A 26155-nucleotide genomic window follows, 5' to 3' on the forward strand; every position below is an offset into this window, starting at 1 on the left:
AATTGTCCTCACTAGAACTGTAGGAGTTTCATCATGGGCTTCCTCTCTGCAGCAAGAGCTGCCCACCCAGTGTCTGTTTGAGATGGTGTGTACATCTTTAAATTTGGTGTTTGAACAGAATCATAGTCAGAAATGTTTGAAACCGCTGGTACATAGTCCTAATTCCCAAAGTAAGTTCAGAAAAAAAAATCAATTTTTATAATTGGTTATTTCCAGTTTTATGAGTAATATCTAAGATGAATGATGCTACATCAATATCAAATAATTATATATATGATACTTTGGACATACAATGTTTACTTATTACACTTTTTTGTGATAAGGATACATGATAAAAATATATCCCATTGAGTTTGAGGAATGGCTAGAGTAACATTCAGATGATTTTTAAATGAACATAATTTCATAAAGTTGAGCCTTTAAAACTGTTGGTGTCTGACTGGTTTCACAGTTTGGTAAATGTTTGACCACCCTACAATCTTCTCTGCCTTGTAAAGACACCGGGCATATTCTTTGACAGTCTTATGAATGGACATCTGGGTTTTCTCCTAATACTAGATTAGAATTTACATTTAATACACAGTGAGAATACATGAAATTTTTGACAGTTTGTGTCATATTTATTCTTCAAAATGTCCACGTGGGGCATAGGTAGATGGATAGTTTTTCTCTGTTATCTGAGAAACGTTTTAATACATAGTGCCTTTGTTGGATGTATCAGTTTGTTGGGTTCTGACTCAGGCTGCATGGAGAAGTGTCCAAGCCTATGAGAGTAATGCTCGATGGTAGAGAATAGTAGGGGTGGGAACTAAGCTGTCCTGTTGTAGTCTCAGGCTTAGGAGGGTTTTTTGTTGTTGTTGTTTTTTCTTCTTCTTTTTAACCTGCCTTCTCTTTGACTCGCTGTCTCTGCTGTTTACTCTCAGGCTGGTTCTATGCCACTGCTTAGTTCTGAAGTGGCCTTCCTCTCTCTTTCCAGTTATTCTTCCTGTCTTAGGCAGACTCACCTTTCATATTTAGTATTTTTTCTCTTTGGGCCTTCTTAGTCAAGAGCAAAGTACTGGTTTTCCCCAAAATGTTACCCTAAAAATGTTAACATGCCCTTTGATACTCTTAATTTTCAGTGATTTTTTTTTAAGTGTGTGGTAAGCATATCCTTCTTTGTGGGCTCTTTCAAGGCCAGACTATCATAAAGCTACTAAATGCCTGATTGGTTACACTGTTGTGCCAGACTGCATTCAAAGGGAAGGTTCCAGATTTGACCTCTCATTGGACATTTAGGAGCTAGGGCAGTACTCACAGTACATAAGTGAAAACACAGTTCATGTAGGCATGAATGAACAGCAAGACATATTTGCAGTTGAGGACAGGTCTGTGTTAAAGATGGAAGCGTAGGCAGGGTAAGTACAGGGCAGCTAAAGGAGGGACTTTGTGGGATTCTGTGAAGCAGCTGAAGTTAGTGGTCACCCTCCCTGCCCATAGTAGCAGTTCTGCCCTGCACTGCCAGTAAAGGACACTTGAATTCCTCTTTGCCTCCGTAGTTGTCCTAGTTACACAAACATTTTTTCTTCGATCAATAGCTGTGGAAGAGGAGAGGGAAGAATGGGCACTCAGGCCAACACTGTTACCAGTAAGAAAGTGCTATAAAATACCAGAAGAGGACTAGATGCAAAAGGCTGCCCATCAGCTTGAGATCTGTGTGGCCAGAGTTTGGAATGAGGACTAGAGAGCAATGTGGGAGCATCTCACGCATTACTAGGAGCAAATGATTTCAACAGCAGCTGTGTCTCACACTGTCTGTGCACAACTGCTAGGTATTTGAAGGAATGTGGCACAGATTTGGTGCTTTGAACTTAGAAGCAATGTGGGGAGAGGTGAGGCATGGGGAAAGATTGTGTGTGTGCTAATCTGCACAGAATGGGAGGACGTACATATATGAGAACATCATGATTGTATACATAACTGTAAAATGAAAAACCAAAAAACCTCCAGTGCATCCGGAAGACTTCTAAGATATGATGGGATATTGTTGATAACATGGAGGCTAGGCTAATAGCTGACATCATTATGCTGTGCTATAATTTGCAGGCTGCTTCAAGTGACTGGAAGACAGCATTTTTGAGAGAACCATTGTGCAAGTACTCAGTCATTGTGGGTAAACTACAGGGTGAGAGGGCATGAGTTTCTCCTCACATGTTGAAAGTTGTGTTTGGAAGTGGAATTAAGTTAACACTTTCCTTCTAGGCTCCTGAAGCCCTCAGAATGAGGGATTAGTTGGATGCTTTCCTCAGCTTGAGAAGTAAGCAGCTGGTCTGGAGAAGGCCTCACAAATCTGACAAACCCGCAGCTCCTCCTCAGGGGCAGGCCTCCTGTAGGAGGTGGGGGTTCAGGGGCAGGCCTCCTGTAGGAGGTGGGGGTTCAGGGGCAGGCCTCCTGTAGGAGGTGGGGGTTCAGGGGCAGGCCTCCTGTAGGAGGTGGGGGTTAAGGGGCAGGCCCCTTGTAGGAGGTGGGGTAGGACCTCAGAGTCTACACTTTAACACGCTTCCAGGCCCACTGGTGCGGATGCTGCTAGGCCGTGAACCCCACTGTCAGCAATCAAGTGTATTGCAGAGAATGGAAGGACTAGAAAGCGGATTATACTTAATAACTCATGAGTTTTGTCAGATAGGATGTAGGCACTCTACTTCTTATTTAATTTTCATGGGAAACTTTGGAGATAGGTGCTGCTTAAGGATAAGGGAGTTCAGACAGCATATTCTTGCTTAAGCTTATGTGAGAGTATAATGGAGATTCAGACACTGAATCCTTGCTGATCTGTCGTGTTTCCATCTGAGTCTTTCTTTTTTCTTGGAATATGATTTATTGTTGGGGAATTTTGCTCTATTTCTTAACTTTATTATGGGAGAAATGAAGGTTTTATGTGGATTCAGGAAAATGAACTTGTCAAATATTAGAGCCCACTGTTAACTGAATTGTAGAATTGTAGTATACGTTCTTATCTTTTAGGGCTAAGCATAGCTGTTGTTACTGTTTGTATTCCTCGGGTATACATATATACTGTATAATTTAAAGCAATGAGGTTGTGGCATATGTAATTTAGCATCCTGTTTTCCCCTCTAAGCATACCTTTAGCAGTGTCAGAACTCTTTACACCCCTTGCCATTTCCTCACAATCATTAGCACATTCAATAATTCTGTCTGGGGTACAATCCCATTTCCCCCTCTCCCAGTAATTCTGCTGCCGAATTATTCTTCTAGTTTCTTTTCGATATTTTCAGTTTAAACTTTTGTTTTTTGGATACTGGGAATCCAGAGCCTTATCCATCCTAGGCAAACATTCTATTACTGAGCTACATAACATCCCTGATGCCTAGTCTTATATATAATATATAATATTAGTGAGTGCTGAGTCACTTTTCAGTTTAGAATATTCTCTGTTTCTTTGACTGTTTTGGCTACACACAAATTTTTGTCTCTGTCATTCTAGTGGCTTCTGATAATGTAAGTGGGAATACTTGTGGGGTTTAAACTAAAGGCAGGGAATTGCCTTATCTAGCCAATCACCTTTTCTTTCCCACAGTATCTTCTTCTCACCTCTTGTATCCATTGACAGGCAGGCTAGCAGAATCAGAACCTGGAACCATAGTGCAACTACAGAAGAACTTTATTCTTCCAAAGTGACTTCTGTGTTTACCCTGTTGTTTGCCCGTCTCATTGAACGTTCCACTAGAAAGTGCCTTCAGTTGTACATCTTAGGGAAGATGTCATGCAAACCAACTTCTAACTTTTTTAAAAACTGGATTTTTCTAATTAAAACTGATATGCAAATTTATGTTTTCTTTTCTAAACTGTTATACCTATGATTTTGCATTTGTATATGTACTTATTTTAACAGGTGAGTCTTCCTTATTTAGACTTTTTAAGTTCTTGTCTTGGTCATTAAAATATTCCATGGCAGATGAAATGTGGGTGCATGAAGACTGTTGACATTTTGTGATCCCAGATAGCTTTCCCATCTGGGTTCTTTGTGTCTCTAGAAATGTGAACTGTTTAACTACCCCATGGCAATCTTGGAAGGGCATTTCCCCATGCCCCAGTGGCACTGGGTAGACTAAAACAATAAATGTATCTCCAGCTCTATTCCAATTCTCTAGAGAAAAAACAGTAGCTAGAGCAGTTTTTGTTTTTTTAGTTTGTTTGTTTTTTGTTTTAACTTTCTGGAGAAAACATTAAATCATGGATGAAATTGGGCAACTAGGACATGCCAGGAGTCTTGGAATCTTTGCATAGAATCTGTTGGAAGACAAAGTGTATGACCATTATTATTTTAGTTCTTAAATTCTTGGTGTTATAAAAGTTGAATTTGTAATTCCTAGATGATAGTAATCATGTGAAGGGTGGTATGAACAGTGCACAAGACTACTGCTTATGATGACTAAGAGTTACCAGGTTTCTGATGAAACCTCAACAACCTTTTCCTTTGATAGCCTTTTACCTTTTCCTACTTGCTTTGATTCCCTGATCATTCTTATGCAAAATGGTGGACTAGAGTAACCTGAAAACAGATGACCTGGTTTGTAGTTTGTCAGAGTTAATTACTCTCTTCAGAGGACCATGCTTGAGAACCAGTCTCTTTATAGAGAAATGAAGGACCAGGAAGTGACTTCCTTACGGCCAGTGTAACATGCTCAAGCAGCTGTCAAGAGTAGAAAGGCCTGGACTAGCATGTCAGCTGTTCCACTGTGTGACCTTGGACAGGCTTCATGACTTCATCTTTTTCCTTATCTGAGCAGTTATGCTACCCAGCATAGAAGGGAGTTGTGAGAATGAAAAGAAAGAGTTTACAAAGGGTTAGCGTAGCAACCTGGCCAGTAAGTGCTCAATTCCAGAAAGCTAATGGATAAACAGATTCAGCTGAGGAAAGGTAACAGCTAAACACGACAGTTTCAGCATCAGGACCACAGGCAGCATTAGGCACTCAGGGTCTTCAAAGTATGTTAATTTAAAATCCAAGTTCTTGGGTATAGATTGATTATGTTCTTAAAAACATTGGAGAAATAAACATTAACTTTTTGGCCTATTCATCTTACTAAGTTTTTTCTTAATTAGTTTTGTATTTTTTTGATTTTATTTTCTCTTTAATATTACTTATGGTCACAACTATAGACCAAAATCTGTCAAAAAATAGAAGGAGAGAAATAAACTGTAATGTTTTGTTATAAACAAACCTCACAAGAAAAATTAGTTTTGGGCAGAGAGACAGTTTTCAAGTGAATGTTTTTGCATGTTCTTCCTGGCGTTAGCTTATTTGTGGACATAAATTTGGTAGTCAGTGGCTCCCACATTTGAATTTACGGAGAGGGGAGGGGCGGTGCATTGTCTTGGTTTGAAAAAGCACCCACGTCTGGCTGTGTCTCACTGCGCATCCCCCAAGGTCTACTCCTCAGGCAGGTCTGCTGATAAACCAGAAATGCTGCCATGGACCACAGTAGCCAAGTATCACTCTGGGAACATTTAATGGAGAACACTCTAGATTTTTTTTAAAAGTATTGTGATCATGTAGTAAGGGCACTTTGTTTACTTTGCATGCTACTTACAGTAAATATCTTTAAAGCAACCTGTGAGCTACTTGCACCTTCTCATAATAACAGTTGATCAGAGTATAAAGTGATTATATTGATTTCCTTATTGTGTTTTTTCTCAAGATAATCCTTTTTATAAAGCAAATATAAATCATTCCCTAAGCATATATATATACTCTTACCTTAACATTTCATTCTTGTATTAGTGTATTTCTGTGTTTTCAGTTACCCAGCTTAGCGTGTTATTTCATGCAGTTATTTATAACGCTGTGCCTCTTGGGCAGCACCAGGCCCTGGGTGAGGCAAACACCACAAGGGAGCATCCAGGGAAGCCCTGTTTTGAGGGTTGTAAAATTTTTAACCTTGTCGCCTCCCATGTCTCACCATAGTCCCAGCCCAACTTCAGAGAAGTAGGCTGCATAGAAATGATTTTGATTTTCATTTAGCACAGTCTCATGCATGCTTAGATGTTTTATAAAAAAATGATGACAAGATGAAAATAATGTAGTTGAATTCAAGTTATATTACCCAGGATTAAAAGTAAGTTAACAGTTTGAAAAAGCAAACAGCACTATGCCTTTATTCTTGCATGCTCAGTAGCTGCCAGAGCTTCAGAAAGCCCTGTTCAGCAGAGTCTTGCCAACTCCCGAAATATGCTGCTGTTTTACCTGGTGGCAGCTACCTGCAGCCTGTGCCGGTAGCTGCTGTTCACAGCTTCATGGAGATATGCTCCTGTCAGCTCGCTCTTTAAACACCACATAGTCATTGAGGTAGTAAGCAGTGAGTCTAGTTTTATTATGCTGTTATTTAGAATTCTTTGAGAATTTGCCTGTGATGTGTGTGTGTATTTATATGAATTGTGTGTGTGTGTCTGTGTGTGTGTGCGCACGCGTACGTGCGCGTGAATGAAAGTGTGTGCATGCCCCTGCTACATCTGGAAATGCTCAAAATTTGTTTGCATTTTTAAGAGAACAGTCTGCAGTGAAAGCAGAACTTTTTTGAGAGGTGAGGTTCAAGTTAACTAATGATGGAGCATAATGTGAGGAAGCATAATATTGTGAATTATTATTTGGCAAATGTACCTAATGCAGGATTTGCTGCTGCAGCCATTTATAAAGTACCGTGTGCAGGAAGCTAGAGATAGGCTCCACAGAACTTTCTCTGTAAATCCCCAGAACGTTACTAGAGTACAGCTTTTAGTTTATTCAGTGAGGACTACATTCTCTAAGTTTTAGTTTGATATGCTTGTCGTTTTCCTGATGAATGTGTATTAGAGTGTGAAAAGAACTGTTAGAATTTGTTAAAATTTGTCCATCATTGTCAAGTTAGGAGTTGTATTTCTTAAAGTTAGAATTTACTTAAATGCACCTTCTCTACTCTGAAGCAGATTTTTATTTCTACATAAATTCGTTCCAAAATAAGTTTTCCCAAGTAGAATTATTCTGTATTTAGGTCCACTGATAATGTTTAAAATAAAAATAAACTCCTAACAACCAAGGGTGGAGGGCTGTCTAGATTTGTCTCTAGCTTTCTTTTTCATGGCTTTTCAGAAGTGTATCATATTATAAATACATTCAAAATGTTTTGCTCTGAGGATATGTAGCATTCCTGTAAAGGTTAAATCAATAAAAATGATTTGGACACATTCCTCGGCCTGGCTGGAACAGGTAGCCCGTTGTTTTGGGTGCCCTTGAGCTTCTGGAGCAGCTGATTATGGTGTAGCCAGGAACCGGCTGAACTTGCCTTCTGTGTGTAGAAGCATCAGCTTTAAAAACCAAGAGTTTCTTGCCTTCTAGAAACGGGTGCTTTTAAAGCAGGCCTGTATGGTTGGCTCGGTTACTTTAAATGTAGCTAGAATTTTGGAGGCTTTCTGTCTCCTCCAGTGCCGAAGATACACCGTAATGGATAAGGAAGAGGTATGGTAGAAAAATGCAATTGGCCAAGCCTTTCCACAGGATTTAGCAAGACTGGTAGTTCTGTGATTAAAGAAATTATCACACATTATAATGATGACTTTAGACACGTCTTTCAGTCAGCCAGTTTAAGAGAAAGTTCTGTACTCTTTGGGTGATTCTGTTCCAATTAAAGCTTGCTTTTTAAATTGCTCAAGTAAACTTTTGTTTTAAAAGTATATGTATATTTCTTATGTTCCAAGTGGTTTCTCATTCTTATTCTTAAGTACTTAGATCCTTTAGTTTGTATGTTTTTCTTTATTTCAGCTGCTTTGAGAATGAGCTTTCAGATCACATTATTTTAGTAGCTACTTTTCAAAAACTGTCAGTTTATGATAATGAACAAAAGCATTTTTTCTTCATTGTTTTCTTTAAGGAAGCAGTGTTGATGCTATTAAGTATTTTTGTGTTAAAAATTAGTGATCATGTATCTGCATAAAAGTAAATAAAAACTTAAATTACATGTTTAGTGAAGTTTCATTATAGAAAATCTGTTTTTTTGTACATGTAATATACTTACTTTGTAAATAAACAGTTGGGATGAAATTTTCTGTTAATGTTGTGTGTGGAAGTACACAAATTTCATAACCAAGAAAATGGGTTTGGTTCATCTTAAGAATTTATCACTTATATGAGAGATTTAATCACTTAATAAGTAATTTAGCATTTTAAGACAAATATTTTGCTCCATTTAAGATTTATTTAAGTTTTGATAGATAAGAATATTTTGATAGATAAAATGCATATAAAAGTAAAAATGAGACTTATAGTCAGTGGTTGCTTTAAAGTTGTCTAGGTACTTGTGATTGACAATTAAAATATACTGCTATGTACCTCTTGTTCTGAACACTAGAACAGTCAGCTCTTCTGTAATATGCTTTCGTATGTCATGAGAAACGTGACTACTGAATCAAGACTAAAGTTCATTCGAGAGTACTTCTCATTCATATCTACTTTATATAATAAGATTTCTAAAATGAGGTGGATATGACTGGTGAAAGGTCTTAAAAATAAAATTTCTTCCTAAATTATAGAACAAGATAGGATATGTGTGCACATGTATGTGTTTAGTTTCACCACATGTGAGAATGTAGAGAATTTTGTTTGAATCCTAGAGATCATGAGAGTATGAGGAAGTAGTTTCTGATGTGGATTAATCACCAAAGGTTGGATCACACTGAATTTCCTATTTATATTGCTTTACTAATGCACTGCAATACAGTTTTTTTAAAAGTAGTATTTGCCTAATTGTCTCTTTAAATTTTTTTTTTTTTGTGTGTACACCTTAGTTTCTGTAAGAGCACTAGCAAAATTTCAATGCTTTTCTTTTAAAAGCTGAATCCCATAAAGGTTTATAAATTTCATGACATTAAAACCTTAATTTTACTAGCTTATCATTTGTAGCCAGTTGACTACTGTTGGGGCACAGCTGTTTAGGGGGAGTTTTCTCTTAGGCTTCTCATAATGCCTGTGGATGTTTTAGGGCCTTACCAGGAAATGCTCACATATATTTTATTTTCTCTCTCTCTCTCTCTCTCTCTCTCTCTCTCTCTCTCTCTCTCTTTTTTTTTTTTTTTTTTTTTTTTTTTTTTTAAGAGAAATGTACTGGGGAAGGAACCCAGGACCTTGAACATGTGGCAAAGGCTCCAGCCCTAGCCTGACATACATTTATAGTTTGGTACACGGTTCATAGAAAACTGGTTTATATAATGTGGGTTACTACCCTAAAGAAGTTTTCTTCCTGTGTACTGTGCTGTTGTGTGTAACTCTAGTATGGTAGAAGTCCAGGAAGCAAAGTAAGAAGTGTTTTCTCAAACAAACAAACAAACAAACAAAATTCCCAAACTTTAAAAGCTGTACTTATATAAAATACCTAAGAGATTCTTTACCTGTCCCCTTTTGATACCCAGGCATCTGTATTCTAGGGTCTAGTTACAGAGATAGATTGGAGGGTTGGAACGTTAACTATGTAATTTGCATTATTATATAATAATAATAGGGTGGATCTGATGACCTGTTTTCTGTTTTAAAGTCCGTGTTTGCTGCTTAGATTCATTGAAATAATTCTAAATTATTTGGTAGAAATAATGAGCATTACTAAATATTCATTAAAGAATATCGCTTTTCACTTAAAGAATATCTTGGGAATTTAGCCTTAAGTTGAAAAGTTCAGTACAGAAATTTAGAAAGAAAATTGTAGTTATTATTGAAAACTAGCAGAAATAAAAGGCTAGTGTTTTAATTACTTACACAGGTAATGTGGGCAATGAGTAAATATGTAGAAGATACATACGTTTAGTGCCAACCTAAGGTAGCCATAAGTAAGGGTCTCTCAGCAGATTGCTAACGTTCATATTGGCTTGTGTAAACTGAAATGAATTATTTTATTGATGTCAGTGACTATTTGGATTTTATAACTGGAAATTAATGTCTTTGGATTTTGTAAGCCTAATACTGCTTATTTTGATAGTATGTTTCTTTGTAGATGCCTAATTTTTATTTTTAAAATTGACATTTTTTTTGCAGTGTACAAAGTATTGTCATTGTAGAAAATAATTGTTTTCTAGAAGATACAAACAGTCTTTTAGTTATATAACTTATAGTTGTTTTTCTTGGTTTATAATCATTATTGTAAGTTTCATAGTCATAAGTGTATTTGCATATGTGTACATTATCTATAAAAATTTAAAATTAGACTGATAGCCAAAAGGAATTAAAGTTGGATATATGTGGCAGGTATTTTATTTCAGTGAAAAATCTATCTGTGTCCATATAAAGGTTGTGGAATACCACAACGTCATTATTACAATTTTTACAAAGAAAGACTGTGTATACGTATGTTTTTAAAACTTTATTGGTAATTGTTATTTGGTTTTGGCTAGCATTTTTCATTTATTTATTTTTTGCTTTTATTGAACCACAAAATAAATTTAGTTCTGAGATAACTGACCATAAGAAATACATAAATAATGGTTTGGCGCGCTCAAGTCTCAAGTAATTTTAAGGGGACCTATAAATGCGTATTTAAGTTTTTGGAGTTTTAGCTTAATCTTTTATGTAAATATATGTTTATAGTTGGTGGTATAATGATTCAACCAACATCCTTCTTGTACAAAAGTTAAGGTTACTGAGAAGCAAGTATGATAAAATTAATTTATTTGACTTTGCAGTCAAAATTAATTGCATTGCATAGAATTTTAGATCTATCTTGTTAAGAATGCCACTACTTTAATATTATTCTGATGTATAATTTTTGAAGAGAAATGGCATTAGGATTAGCAGTCACAAAATTTCTAGAGTAGTTTTCAAAAATTATATTACATACATTTTGACAAGAACATTAACTTGGTAGATTTTCTAAAATCAATGTAATATTTTTTAATACCCTTCAGCATTACAAAATTGTGTTATGTCTGTATGTCAATAATTTCTTTTTCTTCTAAACAATAGACTTAAAATATTTAAACATGGTAAATTAACTCTTATCATTGTTTATTTGGAGCAGAAATCCTCACACTTTGTATGTTTTTTGTTCCTTGCATGTATATTGGATTTAAAAATTATTATCATTTTAAATTTGTGTTGTGGTCATTGTGAACGTGGGGCAAATATTTCATCACTGAACTCTACCCCAGACCCTGTATGTTAGATTTTTGAGTATTAATAACATTTTAGAATATTTACAGGAAGAGAATAAGTAACACATTTAACACATTTTTTGTTCTGTAGAAATATTAAGTACTTTCATAGCAACTAGCCTTTAAACTGAATTCTACAGTTCATCTCATTTGGGAACATTACAATAAGTGCTACAGTTTCTGTTTCTTAGGGGAAGAAAATATGCTTATGGAAAAATAGGCTTTAGAATTAACTCCTGTTTAATAATAGCATGAGCTTGAAATGTTTTATAGGGTGTTTCTTACATCCATTCAACAGTGTTGCAAACCTTGAATCCCATGACTTTAATAGTACTATATGGGGAGGAAATTCCTAAGAATTCTGTGTAAGCTGAAGATATTGTAAACAGCATAATAAAGGAACATTTCATCTAGGTTGCTATAGAAGTCTTAAAAAGTTATATGGTCTGTTTTATTTGTGTTTTCTGTTGAATGGACAAAAGTTTGTGGGTAACTGTGGTTAAAATTGTAAGGAAACTCCCTTTGAATATGGTATAGAGTTTCCCCATTTTACTTGAATTGTAACTGATTAATCAGAATTCATATCCAGTAAATATCATTGTCCTTTTGAAATGATGAGAGGTTAAGGTGTAATATATTGTGTATAAAACTTTATAAAGATCCATTTTAAATCATTAAACATTTTTATACACTTGAGATAATCAGAATATTTTACTGTTTAGTAAATATCAAGTATTGGTGCTTACTGTTATCCTTAATATAGGAGCTTAGTGCCAGTTTTGTTTTTGACTATTTTAAATCTTGAGTTGGAGTTATACAACTTTGGTTCACTGGTATAGGAGAGGACCAAATAGTGTGTTAAGGTAACCTGTTCGGAAGCCTCTGCCTGAACTAGCATTGAATTGGCAGTGGCCGTTCAATGACAGGTCTGGCCGACTGTGAGAAATAGTCACGCATTGTCACAATCATGGTTTTAGCTTCTGCCATAGGATTTTATTCACCTTGGATTGATAGCATTCACTTGGCCACATGTGTAATAGTTTTGGAAAGACACTGCAGAGGTTTACCGTTTCAGGGAACCGTTTCTATAAACATGTCTCTGAAGACTTGGTTGATAGCATTTGCAGTCTTAATGCTTATGCTAAACTCGCACAGCTTTCCTGTTGCCCTAGACTGGTCTTCTACGAGTGTCCTGGCAGAAGTCTGAAACAGCGTGGAAGTGGGTGTGCGTTTGGTGTGCAGAGGACTTTGCAATGTCCCTTTGTTCTACCGTCAGTTTCCAAGTGTGCGTGGGGGCTTCATTAATCATCGGAAATGCAGAAATAGAGAATCCAGTCCCATTGGAGTTTTGATATGAATACTTACCTTTTCTCTTTTAATATATATATACAGTTGAGGTATTTGGGTAACCCCTAACCTTTTGCTTTAACAAGGAAGCACAGTATAAAAATATTACCACAGTTTTCATGCAAGCAGCTCCTGAGAGGTGGGGAGAAAGCCCTCTAGATGAATATTTTGGAAAAAAAAGTTGTGATACAGACTGTCTTAACTTAGCCCAGTATAGTACTCCAGGACCACCAGTGTGTGAAATTGAAAGCACATGAGTTCTGAAGCACTAGAGGAGGTTTGTAATTGATTAGCGCTGCTTGAGAGTATTGAAGTACAGGGAGATTTGATTTGTGAATGGTTCTATTCAATAAAGATTAATTCTGTGTTCTTGATAACATCTTAGTCCCCTCCGCGAGTCAGCCCCCACCCCAGTTTGCTTAACCGTCCTATATTTCAATATTCAGTCTTCTCTTAATGAGCTGGAACATTTCTGCCTTACGGAGTTCAACTTAGACGACTGACTGAAACAAGTCTGACCATCAGCAATTATTAGCTTGAAGGGTGTAATTGAAGAAATTATTTTTGTTTTATTAAAATAATTAAAATATATTATAATGTAATTGTGTATATTTCATGGCTTTCTCCTGATTTAGAAACTACTAGGAAGCTCATTCAGACTTAACGGATCTTTTTCTATAATTCCATTTACATTTCAAAACATCTTTATGATTTAAAAGTGAAATCTGTATTAATCTTGTAAAGTGGAATCATCTTTTAGAATGCATGGTAGTCTCTTTGGGTATTACTTGACAGTTTTAGATTTTAGTAAATATTAGAGCAGCCATCCATATTCATTCTTTTTAATTCTTCTCTTTGGATTATCGAATTTATCTCTGTTATTTGGGAAACAACTTGAAAAACTTGGTCACTAGGGAATCTTGAAAGTACAAAATGATTATTGTTGATATAGACCACAACTATTGTTTTGGAAATGACTGTTTACACATTATGCTTAATCAGTGACTTTGGTCTGTTATAAGGATTCTGTGTAGAAATGTAATCAGTCAGCTTATGTGATTTCACAAACAGTCCCTAATGGTGAGATACTTGTTGAGTCAATCTGCTGTTTCAACAGGATTTATTCCTATTAAGTAATGGTTTTGAGTAGCACAGATTGAAAACCTTGATGAAAGTATGCAGAGATCAAGGACACTGGGACTCTCCCATCTGTCTGCTGTTCCCTTGTACTCCCTCACTGCTAATGGCTGAGGTGAGATAATCAGTAAGGGCATGCCTTGTCCCTTACCTAAAGCATTTCACACAATTGGCACATGTACTCAGGACATTGCGTTAGGTGGTTATGCTGAGCACTGTAAGAGGGTTTTAGCCTTCACATACATTATGGAATGGGGAAACGTGACGTGATGATAACCTGGAACGATTGTCCACTCCTCACCTGTAATTAGTCTGGTGTAATAGGTTCTCGCTAAGTTCTCTAGCCTTTCCTAAGGTACTGTTTGGAAGAGGGGAGGTAGGGAAGGTGAGACTCATCTTCCAGAAGAGAAAGACTGGCTACAGTGTGAAAAAGTACTGCATGCTGGAGAAGATGACCTCGATTTGTCTTTTAAACTTGGTCATGTCTTGGAAATTTTCATATAGAGTAGTCACTAAGAGCGTCACAGCATAAGGCCCACTGCCACCCCTGTAGGATGGGAGAAGGCCACTTCAACATCTTCTTTGTGACAGTTCTGCCTCCAGTGCCAGATGTCCCTTAACTGCTTGCTGTGCCTGCCCGAGCAATCCCTTCATGAACAGGAGCTTTAATACAGGTTTTTTTTCCTTTTTGTCTCCTGGCAACTGATAGCAGATCTTCTCCTGTGAGAACTGTACTTTAATCTAGGGTATACTGGGGTATAATGCAATCTAGTTGTGCTTACTTTCTGCTTCCTAAGGCAGAGATTTTTAAAGTGATGCTATGCCCACTTTTAAATTAGAAAACAGTCCATGATTATTACACTGATTATATTTTGTAACTGAGTGGCCTACTTTTGGCTACTGTGGGAGTCATTACAGCAGTGTTACATACTTTAAAAATGAAAACATGAAGTACATATTTCTTTAGAGAACCCCCTCCCTTTTCCAGGTTTAATTTTCTCTTTGACTTAAGAGGGATCCTCTCCTAGGAGCCAGTTAAGATGTGTGAAGGAGGAGGAGTAATGGGACTCCAATCAATAGTTTGAAAATTCTACAGCTAAGTTAATGTAGGTACACACAAGCAAAGGATTCGGTCTTTAAAATCTGCCGTGTCGTTGGGACATGTTGGATATCATAAAGAGAATCATGTAAGTGGACATTTTACTACAATCCCATGGTAGTTGATCAGGATTGAAGTCATTTACATATCTGTATTAGCTCACTGAACATTTAGTATTAAGAGACTGTATTATGTTTGTTTTGTTTTAAGAGTCCAGCATGATTTCGTCGGCATGGCTCTTTTAAATCCTTCAGGGTATCCTTTCAAAGTTTATTTTTCATGAGACTAAAAAACGGTCTTCATTTTGCTGGTCTAAGAATGTGCTCAGAAGAATCTTAGAGGTTCAGTGTTTGCTGAGTGTTTGTAAGAGTTCTGCGTGGGGGTAATAGCGTGTAGAGATAAAATTAAAATGATTTAGAAAATTACAGTTTCATGTAGAGTAAAAGATTTAAACATTCAGTGTCCTGAACTACTGCAGATCTTTTCACAACAGCTCTGATGTCCTGAGAATGCTTCTGCTCTAGCTGAGTGTCTGCTTCAGTCACAGAAAACTGTTTAGAAACAAGCTTCTAGAGATATCTAAGGACAGTTTCAGACGGTAAAGAGAATTCTTCCAGTGGAGCTGCTAAAACTGTTAACTTTCCTCCAGGTTTCTTTCTGTGTCATACACACTAGCCCACAATGTTTCGATAATTCCGAGGTCTACTACTTTGTAAAATTGCTTCCTTTTTGAAATTTGTTCCAACATTGGGAGCTGCCGAGTCAATAACTTAACAATACTTTGATTAATTCAGCATTCAGTTTATTCTAGTGAGGTTCATGAGAATGTTAAGCTTTTACTGATTTTAACATCCTTGTTTCTGTTACACTGGAAAACATTTTGATTAACATGAGCTCATTTAATTTTGTCGATTTCAAGCCATTACCCCGAGAGTTAGTTACACATGCCAAGTACAAATATTTACAGCAATTTCATTTTTCAATGTCTAGTGCAGCAAAATAGCATCATCCTGACCTTTAACATGTTGTGACCCCGGAAAGCCAGCAGCCCGTCTAAGATGCCCTCTATGCTCAGCAGGTTGCTAGCAAACAGCATGAAAACACGGTGACACTTACCCCAGAAGAAGTTCTGCTGGCATGCTGTCACTGTGCTGAAGAGGCTGTTTGATGCCATAGTCCTTCCTTTTCCTTCCAGATAGAGCTGGTGCCCTCTGTTGTAAATACTGCTTGCAGCCTTAGACTGAAAACACAAACCATACCCAGTCCTTGTTTAAGTTGTACAGTATGCCCGGAGTACATAGACTTTATATTTATTTTTTTCTGTCAAGAAATTATGTAGCTGGTAACATGTGAAAAGCAAGGAAACAAAACAGAGAAGAATGAGCAAATATTTGAAGGACCTACTATTACTGCATAGACTGTGGTTAGGGCACTCACTGACTCGCTTGCTCTCGGTGGCTGGTAGTGACCTGCGGAGATTAACCATTTAAAAACCAGAGACTTGTTGCTGTCCTCCTGGAGAAAGCTTGCACCGCACTTGTGGTTCTGTGGTTGTTTGTGAGGCGAATGAAGCATTCACACAACCCAAAAAAGCAAAAGCTTGAAAACTCCTAGTTTTTGCAAGCACTACTACTGGAGAGACAGAATCATGTGGTTTGTGACCTCACAGTACTCCAAGTGAAGTGGGCCTGCCTACCACTGTGGCTTTCCCCCTTGCTCTCTCCCCTCCCTCTTTCTCAGTCTTCCTTCTCCCTCCCTCCTTCCTCTTCTCTCTTCCTCTCCCTTTCTTTCTGTCTTTCTGCTTTTGGGTCCTCTCTCTCTCCTCCCCACCTCTCTCTCTCTGTCTCTCTCTCTCTCTCTCTGTCTCTCTCTCTCTCTCTCTCTCTCTCTGACAAAAGGCTTGTGGTAAGGCCTTCCTGGCATCCAGAAGGATATAGCTTTTTAATTTTTGTGACTCATGAGGATTTGGATAGAATACAAATGCTGAAGGAGCCCACACTCCTGTAAGGTTAAGCATTTGGAGAGCAGAACTCCGCGGCTAAGGGTTTCCTTTCTCCCACCTCCCCACTCCTGCCTTCCCTCTGCTTTTTTCTTCTGTTTCTACCCCTCCTCCTTTCCCTTCATTATTATGTCTATGGAAAAGTGAACAAAACTGGCTCAAGGCAGCATGTGACGATCCGAACAGCCGTGCTGATTTACAGTAATCTACATCTTGGGATTGTGTCCCATGCAGAGCCGCCTCTTCAGGTTTACCAAGGTGGCTGATCCCTTCTGTTTGCCTTTTGCTTGTCTTCCCAGACTTGTGAATCTGTAACTCATTGTAAAAAAAAGTTTACCTTTCCAAAGCTCTGCTTGCAAACTCCTTGCTGGGATTGACTGTAATTGACTGTCACAAAAGTGTTAGTCTGGGGATTCCTTTACAAATATTAAATCATGGCTGTCTAGTTGATTTTATATTAGGTGGAGGCTCTTACCATAAAGATTAAATGTAATTACTGTCATATTATTTTTACCATCATCTCATGGCTACTTTGAAGACCTTATAAAACAAATGTTAAGAATTGCAGGATGGTTTGTTGGAATAATGTTAGTTTTCTGTGTGATTGGATTTTTATCTTTCACAGAAATGTGTTTTGTATAATTCTTTAGTCAGCTTGCACAGTGACTTTAATGGTTTTGGATTGCAGATCTTCTGCATATATAGTGAAATACTCAGTAACTTCCATAGCTTAGTATTACACTTCACAAGCTCAGAATAGAGTGGGTTAAACAGAAACTGTAGTTTTTTTGTTGTTTATAATGGAAGCTTTGAAATAAATTACAAAATGCTGTGTGTAGTAAGGAATAATGCACAGACAGAGTATGTTAGTCGTCTCGATTTGCTAATTCTGATTCAGAAGAAAATTGAAACCATCTTTGGGAAACTATCTCTTTTTTTGCCCTCTTGGACATATATGTATAGAGCTCATTTTCTTATTAGGATGATTATATATCATAGGCAGTGAATTTCACATTTATGAATAGAGCTTCCTGTTTTCATCAGTTGGGAGCGAGGGAGGATTTTTCAACAAACGTTATAAAGGCGAGCAGACCAATTTCCCAGGCATTTTTTGCCATTTATCCACGCCACTCTGAATTTGCATGTTAGATTTCTTCCTAGTGTGATGGTAACCAGCAGTGGCATGAAATAGATGACTGAGATGGAGGTGGGGACAGGGAAGCAGCAAACCTTGGTTGGGGTACAGTGGGGGCACGGGGAGGGCTGAGGGGATGACCGAAGTAAAAGGCCCTGTGTCTGTTCATCCCAACCCAGCGCAGCTCGTTATCTGTCTTTGGTTCCTGTTATCTAGGAAACCCTGTTCCTGAAAGTTTTTCTACATGTCCTGGAAAGAGATGGGAATGATTTTAACCCCTTGTTTTTCAAGTGTCTAGAGCTTTTTTCCAGAATGAACTTTTAATGACAAAACCACAGAAATACATTCTGTTGTTTGATTTTGAGGCTAGAGTCATACTTTACTGTAAAACAGATCTTACATTGAAGTTTTCATTTAGGGTCATTATTCATGCAGAGGAGAAAAAAGTTACTCTATTAGCCTCTTTCATAAATAAAGTGTGCCAGTGTGATCTTTATCTCTACTATCCAAAGTAAGTAAAGGAGGGTTTTGTCCATATAATTTGTGGAGTTTCTGAACTTAGTTCCATATGCACATGTAATAGCAGCACTTACAGTTGAAGATAGTTTCTCTATCCTAGAGCAACTATATATATATATATATATATATATATATGTATGTGTATGTACATATATATACATACACATACATATATAGCAACGGTATGTATATATATATACACATACATATATATGCAGCTACACACACATAGCAACTATATATAAAAAGCAAATGCTTTTCTTTTAGAATGTTCAGAACTTTTAAGCCTTAATTTTTTACAAAATGTTTTTTCCTTAAAACATTTTTAAGGTGTATACACTTTTGTCATTCAAAATGACCTGAATGAATTTGAATAATTTCACCACCAGCTCATCTGTCTTCCAGTTATGTGATCTCTCTTGCAGGTGACCTTACTGCTTGTCTCTGTGTCCAGCTCTCATCATACAAGGCTAGTAGACACTGCTGAACATGGCCTTTCTGTACTGTGTGAGGCCCATCACATTCTGGCAGGATAAAAACAAGGAAGTTACACTTGTGGTTTAAATTTATGTGCTCATCGTCCACGTATCCCCCTCCCAATTCCAATTAGCCTCTCTCAAGAGCAAACAGTACATTGTTGTAGAAATCCCAAACCAGCACTGTTGAGTGGCAACACCTTTGATTCTGACTGCATGTCGTTAGAAATGGTCCTAGTGATGGAGAGCCAGCCAGCTTCAGTAAAGCCATGGCGAGAGCTCCTGTGCAGAGATGTCTGCCATGCTTGTATTCAGAGATGGAGGTCGCAGACTGTCTCTAGATGCAGTCCCTTTGGGGGTTGTGCTAGCAGTTGCTGTGGAGGAAGCCTAGTTCTACCCTATAGATTCTGTATCTTAATGCTACAGCAATGAAGTTCAGCTTTAAATTTTAAACCAGTTTTTAAAAAATCATGAAACTAATGCCTTGCTTTATTACTTTACAATTTGGTATTTTTTTCAAAATTGTCAGTTTTTAAAATATCCAGACATTTGAACATAACAGTATAGTAATGCTTTAAATATCATACATTTCTTTAATGTTATCATTTGAATTAATTACTTGCTCAACTGCTGCTTGAATTTTAATACAATAGTTTTCTCAATACTGTGTCAATATCTTTGTTTTTAAAGAAGGTTATTTTAGACTTACATTTGCTGCTTTTCTATTCTTTTAATTAAAAACAGTAAGAAAATGACTAACAAACTCTAGATGTCTACTCTGTCTTAAAATATTCTGATTATGAGACTAGGAGGCTAGGAACTTTGTTAATTTATTTTAACTTGATATTTGGTAATTTATGTTTTCGGGGGCAGTTTTTCCTTTTTCAGATTTGATATGTAGCTGTTTATGCTTATCTAACATTTATCAGACTTTTATTAAAGATTTAAAATTGTTCTGTGCTTGTAAAACATAATTTTATTTTAAATTATGATTGTAAGATATTAATCCTTATGTCTTTATATTAAAAAACCCCAGTGCCACAATTTTCTTGTTTACTGATTTCACATGTGTACTCCTAGCAGCTATCTTTCTGAGTGTGATATAATATGCAGATTGGATGCCCAAGAGAACCTCTGATATCATTGTCCACTTATACCTTCCCTTTCCTCCTTCTGTCCGTCTGTCCTTCCCTCCCTCCCCCTCCTTTTCTCCTCTTCCTTCATTTCTGTCCCTCATTTCTTTATCTCTACTCCAGTTCCAAGCTTTTGTTTGTTTGTTTGTTTTCTTTTGCCATGCTTTGACATTTCTATATATTCAGAACTTTCTTAAATTTTTATTAAGGCTATTGACATGTTAGTACTCACTAATGAGTACCTGATAGGTCTGAAACCCAGCCCTCTTTGTACACTGTTGTGTCTTGACCTGTTGTAGCTCAGCTGTTAGAGAGTATTGGCATTTGTTTCTGGGAATATTTGATTTCTTCTGATCTGTTCCTTGAATCTTTCTTTTATGCTGATTTACTCAAGCATATTGTTTTGCATGACATTGGCACTTTTATTGTGAGGATCACTTTTTTTCTGGGATTATTCTTTAAAGTATGATGATCTACACTCTAGTAATGTACCTGTATAAAGTATTTTTATCTTTCTTGTAATTATTAAAGCAATTCATCTTTGAATACTGTAATTTTTTTATAAGAATTTTTTAAAAAAGGCGACAACTTGCACAAAATGTGGGAAATATGCTCATATGACAGCTGAGGATGTGGCCAGACTAAAGCAGGAAACGACTACCCACAATGCAATGTTACATACACTACCACTTAATAAAATTTATATCAAACATTGCTTCTGACCAAACCAAAGAAAAATAATATCCCAGCTCTGCTGGTTAATGTATCTAGGGAAAAGCGAAACTAACTTTTGTGCTTGCACAGTCAGAGTGAGTGTGGGACAGCCTAGTACAGTGGAGCCTTGCTGTCACTCTGTCCTTGTGGGTCAGTACTTGAGTGCAGGTGACATCCTTCCACAGGGAGAACTTTATTGGTGTCACTTGTCTTGGAAAAGGCCCCGTAGGCCACCACCCTCTTGTTCACTTGAATTGTTTCAGTATTGAATAGTTAGAGGGTCTTGTCAACTGTAAGGAAAAAAAAAATGCAATTTTAGGTACTGTTTGGCTTACCTGAATTTCTTACAGAGCCAGGCACGGGTTTTTTGTAGTCTGTTTTATCTTTGTCGCCGGTGAGTGAGGCTTGGATCGAGCCCACCGAGCTCCCTTCCCCTCACTGTCAGTGTTTGTCTGTCCACACCTTCCCCTTCAGTCCATGGACTTGAGGAAGTCAGAGTGAAGCAAACCTGGCTGTTCTATGATGTGGTTGAAAAGGTATTACTGCATCTTATAAAGATCAGCTTTTAATAGATTTAGTGTTCCCATTTATAAATCTTCATCTACCGAGCTCTCAGCTGTCAGATTTCAGCAAATTAGATGAATTGCATACCTTCATAATTTAGATGAACTTCAAGGTTTTACAAAGGAGGTTGGGGCACATAGAGTTTTAAATTGGCAGACAAAGCAGAGAGATTCTCCTAGACAGCTACAAGAGGCTGTCACTGCCACTCACTGGTCCCATCTGCGTATTTCAGTATCTACAAACGGTCACTGTTTTGCTTTGGAACTGGTGCGATACTGTCATCTCAGCATTTAGATGTGGCTGTTATTGGCTGTATCTCTATTAAGGATGATTTGCTTAATTGTTTGGAGTTTTTTCCACTTTAGAAGATGCTTATCAATACCAGCTGCCGCAGCGTGGCTTTCCTCCACGGACTCATGGTGGTCTCTGGAAGAATGTTCCTCAAGTTTGACAGGTGAGACAGACGCTCTCCAGTGCCACTGCTTTTGGATGAATCTGACTGTGGTCGGAGAAAGTGCATCTTGCCAAAGTATATGGGTGAGACCACACACAGCCTTTAGAATAGTTATTGTAGGGTTATTTTAGGAGTCCATGTCTTGACAGTTCTTTTATTTGCATGCCGGTTTCATTGCTGTGTATAGATTTTTCATTGGGTTCAGAAAAGGCTGTTGTGGATTGAGGTCTCTGTTAAGCTTTCTGTATAATTTATGGTGAGTTCAGGCATAATTAACAATACAGAAAGAATATTGAAAATGAAGCACTGGAATACAGATCTTTTTGTTTTTACAAATTTGACAGTATTCCCACTGGAAATCTCCATTTCTCAGACGTTTTAGTAGTTAAAAATTACTCTATTTGAACTTGAAGATTTCAAGAATTAGAAGAAATATTAAAATATTTGTATCTCTGATTATATTAATATTAGGAAAAATTACTATTTCTCAAAGTATATTTTAAAACTATTGCTTATAAACAGTGTTGTTTCTAAATTTTACATTTTAGTAAAAGCTTGAAAGCATTGAAATAAATTGCTAAAGAAGTTTCTAAATATGTAGGCAAATTTGTAGGCTACCAGTCTTTTATGAGATGATTAAAGCTTTGTTCAAAATTCAAAACTATAGTTAAAATTATGTTTTATTTTTTTAAAAAGAAATATTTGTAGCTTCAAAAACTGACAGTTTTAATGAATAGTAGCAAACTCTAGACTTTCACAAAAATGTTTCTTTTAATAAATTGATATATTTGAACATGTGTTCATAATTATTATTTGTAATAACTTTATTAAAACAATTCACAAGACTTTTTACTTGATTAGTGAGTGTATTTAAGAATATGTTTGTGATAATTCTACCTTTCTCTGGTAAGCTGGTTTCGTTCCTGTTTTCCTAACATAGTCTGCAGAGGCAGTTGCCTCCTCTCCCACTGAGACTGATGTCCGTCCCGGCAGGAAGACTGTCTGTGGCTTTTTCAGTGAACAAATATATAGTGAGATGAGAGCATACTCTGTGCAGATAGGTTGTTTAACAAAGAGTTGGCATTGATCTCTCAGGAGTTAACCATGTCTGTGAACCTCGATTGAGTGCTCTGTCAAAAAAAGAACTGCACGGGCTATTTTGAGACAACTCGCGGAAACTTGGATATAGACTCTGGGTATCGGTGAGTGATGCTGAGGAATATCCAGTTTAGTTGTGACAACGATACTATTGATTTACATAGAAAAAGTCCTTATTCTTAAAAGAGGTACATGGTGAAATTACTACTATGGAGTCAGTGGCATACTTGAACAAATACATAAAATGTGTCAGTGTTGGCTGTTGAATCTATGCAAAGGGATAGACTGGCATTGTTCTACCCTAACAGTGAATTCTGAAACAAAGCATTTTGTGTTTAAGTGACTTACGAAATTGTTTTAAAATTGAAATCAAATAGTTGGAAAACTCATTTGTGTGGTATATAAAGAGTAAATTAACTGGATGCTGGTGGTGCACACCTTTAGTCCCAACACTCTGGAGGGAGGCAGAGGCAGGCGCATCTCTGAGTTCAAGGCCAGCCTGGGCTACAGAGGCAGTTCTAGGATAGCCAGGGCTACACAGAGAAACCCTGTCTTAAAACAACAACAAAATGAAAAATGGATGTGTGGAAGTAGATTGGCTATACTTAATAATTTATGGTTTTAACCTTTATCCTTAAATCTTATCATGGCAAAAATTTATCCTTAAATTTTATTCATGGGAAAAACTTACATATAAGTAAAAAACTGGAGGTTTGTAGTGCAGCAACTCAAGGCTGGACACCTGTAGTGGAGCCTAACAGGCTTTTTGTGACATTTTTGTTTAAGTTGGATACTTTTAGAATATATAAGAATACTCTAAAGTTCATCCATGCTTAGGCATGATGGTACAAATCTGAACGCCAGGCATGCTGAGGCAGGGGCATCAGAGATTTTAAAGTCAGCATGCACTGTGTAGGCAGGCCCTGTTTCAACCAACAGTGGGGCTCCAACAGATGGCTCAGCTCTTGAGGGCACGTTCTGAGTGCAGTTGCTAGGGTTTGGTTCTCGTGCCCACAGTGAGGCGCACAACTGCCTTAACTCTCTGTTCCAGGGATCCAACACGCTCTTCTGGCCTCTGTGGGTACAAAAGGTGTGCATGTGGATAAGCCTGCAGGTAAACATGCATACATGTAAAATAAAAATAAAGTTAAAACAAAACCAAACAGTTTATTCACATCAACTAATTACTTTTAGCTTATGTTATTACTGTTAAATCTCACATTTCCAGGAGTTATTCTAGGGAGCAGAAGCCTACATCTATTTCACAGGTATTGAATCTTGAATTTGTGTGTACTAGTTGATGGTCTCCCAAGGGCTGACATACCTTTTCTGTACAGAGGCAGATAATAAGTGGTTTTGGGTTGGGAGTGTAGACTTTCCATCAGCAGCTCAGGTCTGGTTGTAGTCTCAAAGCTGGCAGTCAATGAATGAATACCTATGTCTGCATTCCCCTGACACTTTAGTCAGAAACCAGGCTCTGGCTCCTGCACCTGTACTCTTATTCCTAGAGAGCTGTGAAGTTCAGTGGACGCCAACCACAGAAGCAAGGGTGAGTTGTAGTGGTGATCAGGTTTCTTCGTCTTACACTGTTTATAAAATCTTTTATTAAAAGTTAATTGCCATGTAAAGCGTTGTATCTGTGGTGCTTAATAACCATCTGTTGTATTGACCCAGCTAATTACCTTGTAGTACAATTTTTTTAACATATAAATTAGTATTTTGTGTACATTTATGAAGTATCTTAGAACACCTTTAGGTATGAGGTTCGTATATAAATAATCTCGACTAGAGACCTTTATACATTATATATTCTAGAAGCATCCCTAAATTTTAAGTATTGATATTTAATTTAGTTGTTTATTTTATTTAGTTGTTTATTATTATTAATAAAAAAGATGTTAAGATGGCCAGGCGGTGGTGGCACACGCCTTTAATCCCAGTACTCGGGAGGCAGAGCCAGGTGGATCTCTGTGAGTTCGAGGCCAGCCTGGGCTACCAAGTGAGTTCCAGGAAAGGCGCAAAGCTACACAGAGAAATCCTGTCTCGAAAACCAAAAAAAAGATGTTAAGATGGAAGATCCTATGCTCTTTAGCAAAAAAGAAGTATTTCTTTTTGAAAATTCATTGGGCTTAATGCCCAAGAAGAAAATATTTAATTGAAATATTATTAATAATTATGATCAGTTATTTTTCCAGTATTATTTGGGTGGGTATAGTGTATGTGTGTGCACATGTGTGTGTGTGCATGCTTGCCCATGTGTCCATGTATGGAGGCCAGAGACTGAAGTTGGGCATCTTCCTCAATGGTTGTACCTTATTATTGAGACAGGGTCTCTGAACCCAAAGCTCACATTTTTCAGCTTGGCTGGCTGGTTGGCAATCCCCTAGGACTGGCCTGTCCTTATCAGTGAAGTTAGCTAGGCTCCATTATATATTGGGTGGTGGTTATTACTAAGCAGAAAAAGAAACTGTCTTGGGCTGGCAGAAGGGCTCCGTGGGTAACGACGCTTGCTGGATTCACCATGCTGGAAGCAGAGAACTGACTCTTAGAGCTGTCCTCTGATTGTTACATGGCACCTTGGTGCACATGTGCAAAGAAGTAAATGTGACCGAGTACCTTAATGTAATAGTGTCTGTGTAGTTTCATGACTAAAGAGCTAATGAACTGTTTTGATGGAATGTCAGAACTTTGGTATATTAAATTAGATATAGCTCATATATGTATCTGTGTCACACATGTATATAAATAAAATTACTTTCAATAACAAGCACTCAATATTTCATATTTTATACATTCTAGCTTATGATTATTTTAATCAGTTCTGATCATAAGATACAATAGCTAAAGATGAGATAATTGAAAAATTACTGGTTTTTGTTAATGTAATTTTGACATATAGATGAAACCTGCCTTCTTATCTTTCTTGTTATAAACAGGTTGTTGCCCATTTGCTTTCATATATCACAAAATTCAACACAATTATTTTGTTGAATAATTGAATAACGGAATAACATCTATCCCCTACCTTCATTTTTTAAGTATTTTAAGATTTATTTTTATTAAATGTGTGTGTGTGTGTGTGTGTGTGTGTGTGTGTGTGTGTGTGAGAGAGAGAGAGAGAGAGAGAGAGAGAGAGAGAGAGAGAGAGAGAGAGAGAGAGAAAATCAGAATATACATGTATGCATGCAGATGCCCACTGAGTTCAGGAACTGGGTGGAGCTGGTCTTATAGTGGTTGTGAGCTGCCCAACTTGGGTACTGAGAACTAAACTCAGGTCCTCTGCAGTAGCAGTCTGAACTCTTAATGGCTAA

At 37.2% G+C, this 26155-nt stretch overlaps 2 protein-coding genes across 5 annotated transcripts in view; one reads left to right on the forward strand and one right to left on the reverse strand.

Moving 5' to 3' along the window:
• Nucleotides 1-16401, reverse strand: part of Runx2 (RUNX family transcription factor 2) — a 212207-nt gene extending 195806 nt beyond the window's left edge. Inside the window, exons 1-2 of one of the 2 annotated variants that reach the window (XM_059243987.1) lie at nucleotides 16190-16401; nucleotides 15869-15992 (exon numbers count right to left, since the gene is read on the reverse strand). In XM_059243987.1, coding sequence (XP_059099970.1) covers nucleotides 15869-15992; nucleotides 16190-16327 — 262 coding nt within the window. In that variant the 5' untranslated portion in view covers nucleotides 16328-16401. Of the gene's footprint in view, nucleotides 1-15868; nucleotides 15993-16156 lie in introns of both variants that reach the window. The other variant, XM_059243986.1, reaches the window with a different exon arrangement.
• Nucleotides 1-26155, forward strand: part of Supt3h (SPT3 homolog, SAGA and STAGA complex component) — a 356981-nt gene that overhangs the window by 24866 nt on the left and 305960 nt on the right. The window contains exon 1 of one of the 3 annotated variants that reach the window (XM_059243991.1): nucleotides 7401-7495. The exons of 1 other annotated variant lie outside the window; for it this stretch is intronic. The gene's annotated coding sequence lies outside the window, so the exon portion shown is untranslated. Of the gene's footprint in view, nucleotides 1-7400; nucleotides 7496-16876; nucleotides 17010-26155 lie in introns of those variants that run through there. One more of the 3 variants, XM_059243990.1, reaches the window with a different exon arrangement.

Source organism: Peromyscus eremicus, chromosome 16_21 (assembly GCF_949786415.1).
Source record: "Peromyscus eremicus chromosome 16_21, PerEre_H2_v1, whole genome shotgun sequence".
NCBI lineage: Eukaryota > Metazoa > Chordata > Mammalia > Rodentia > Cricetidae > Peromyscus > Peromyscus eremicus.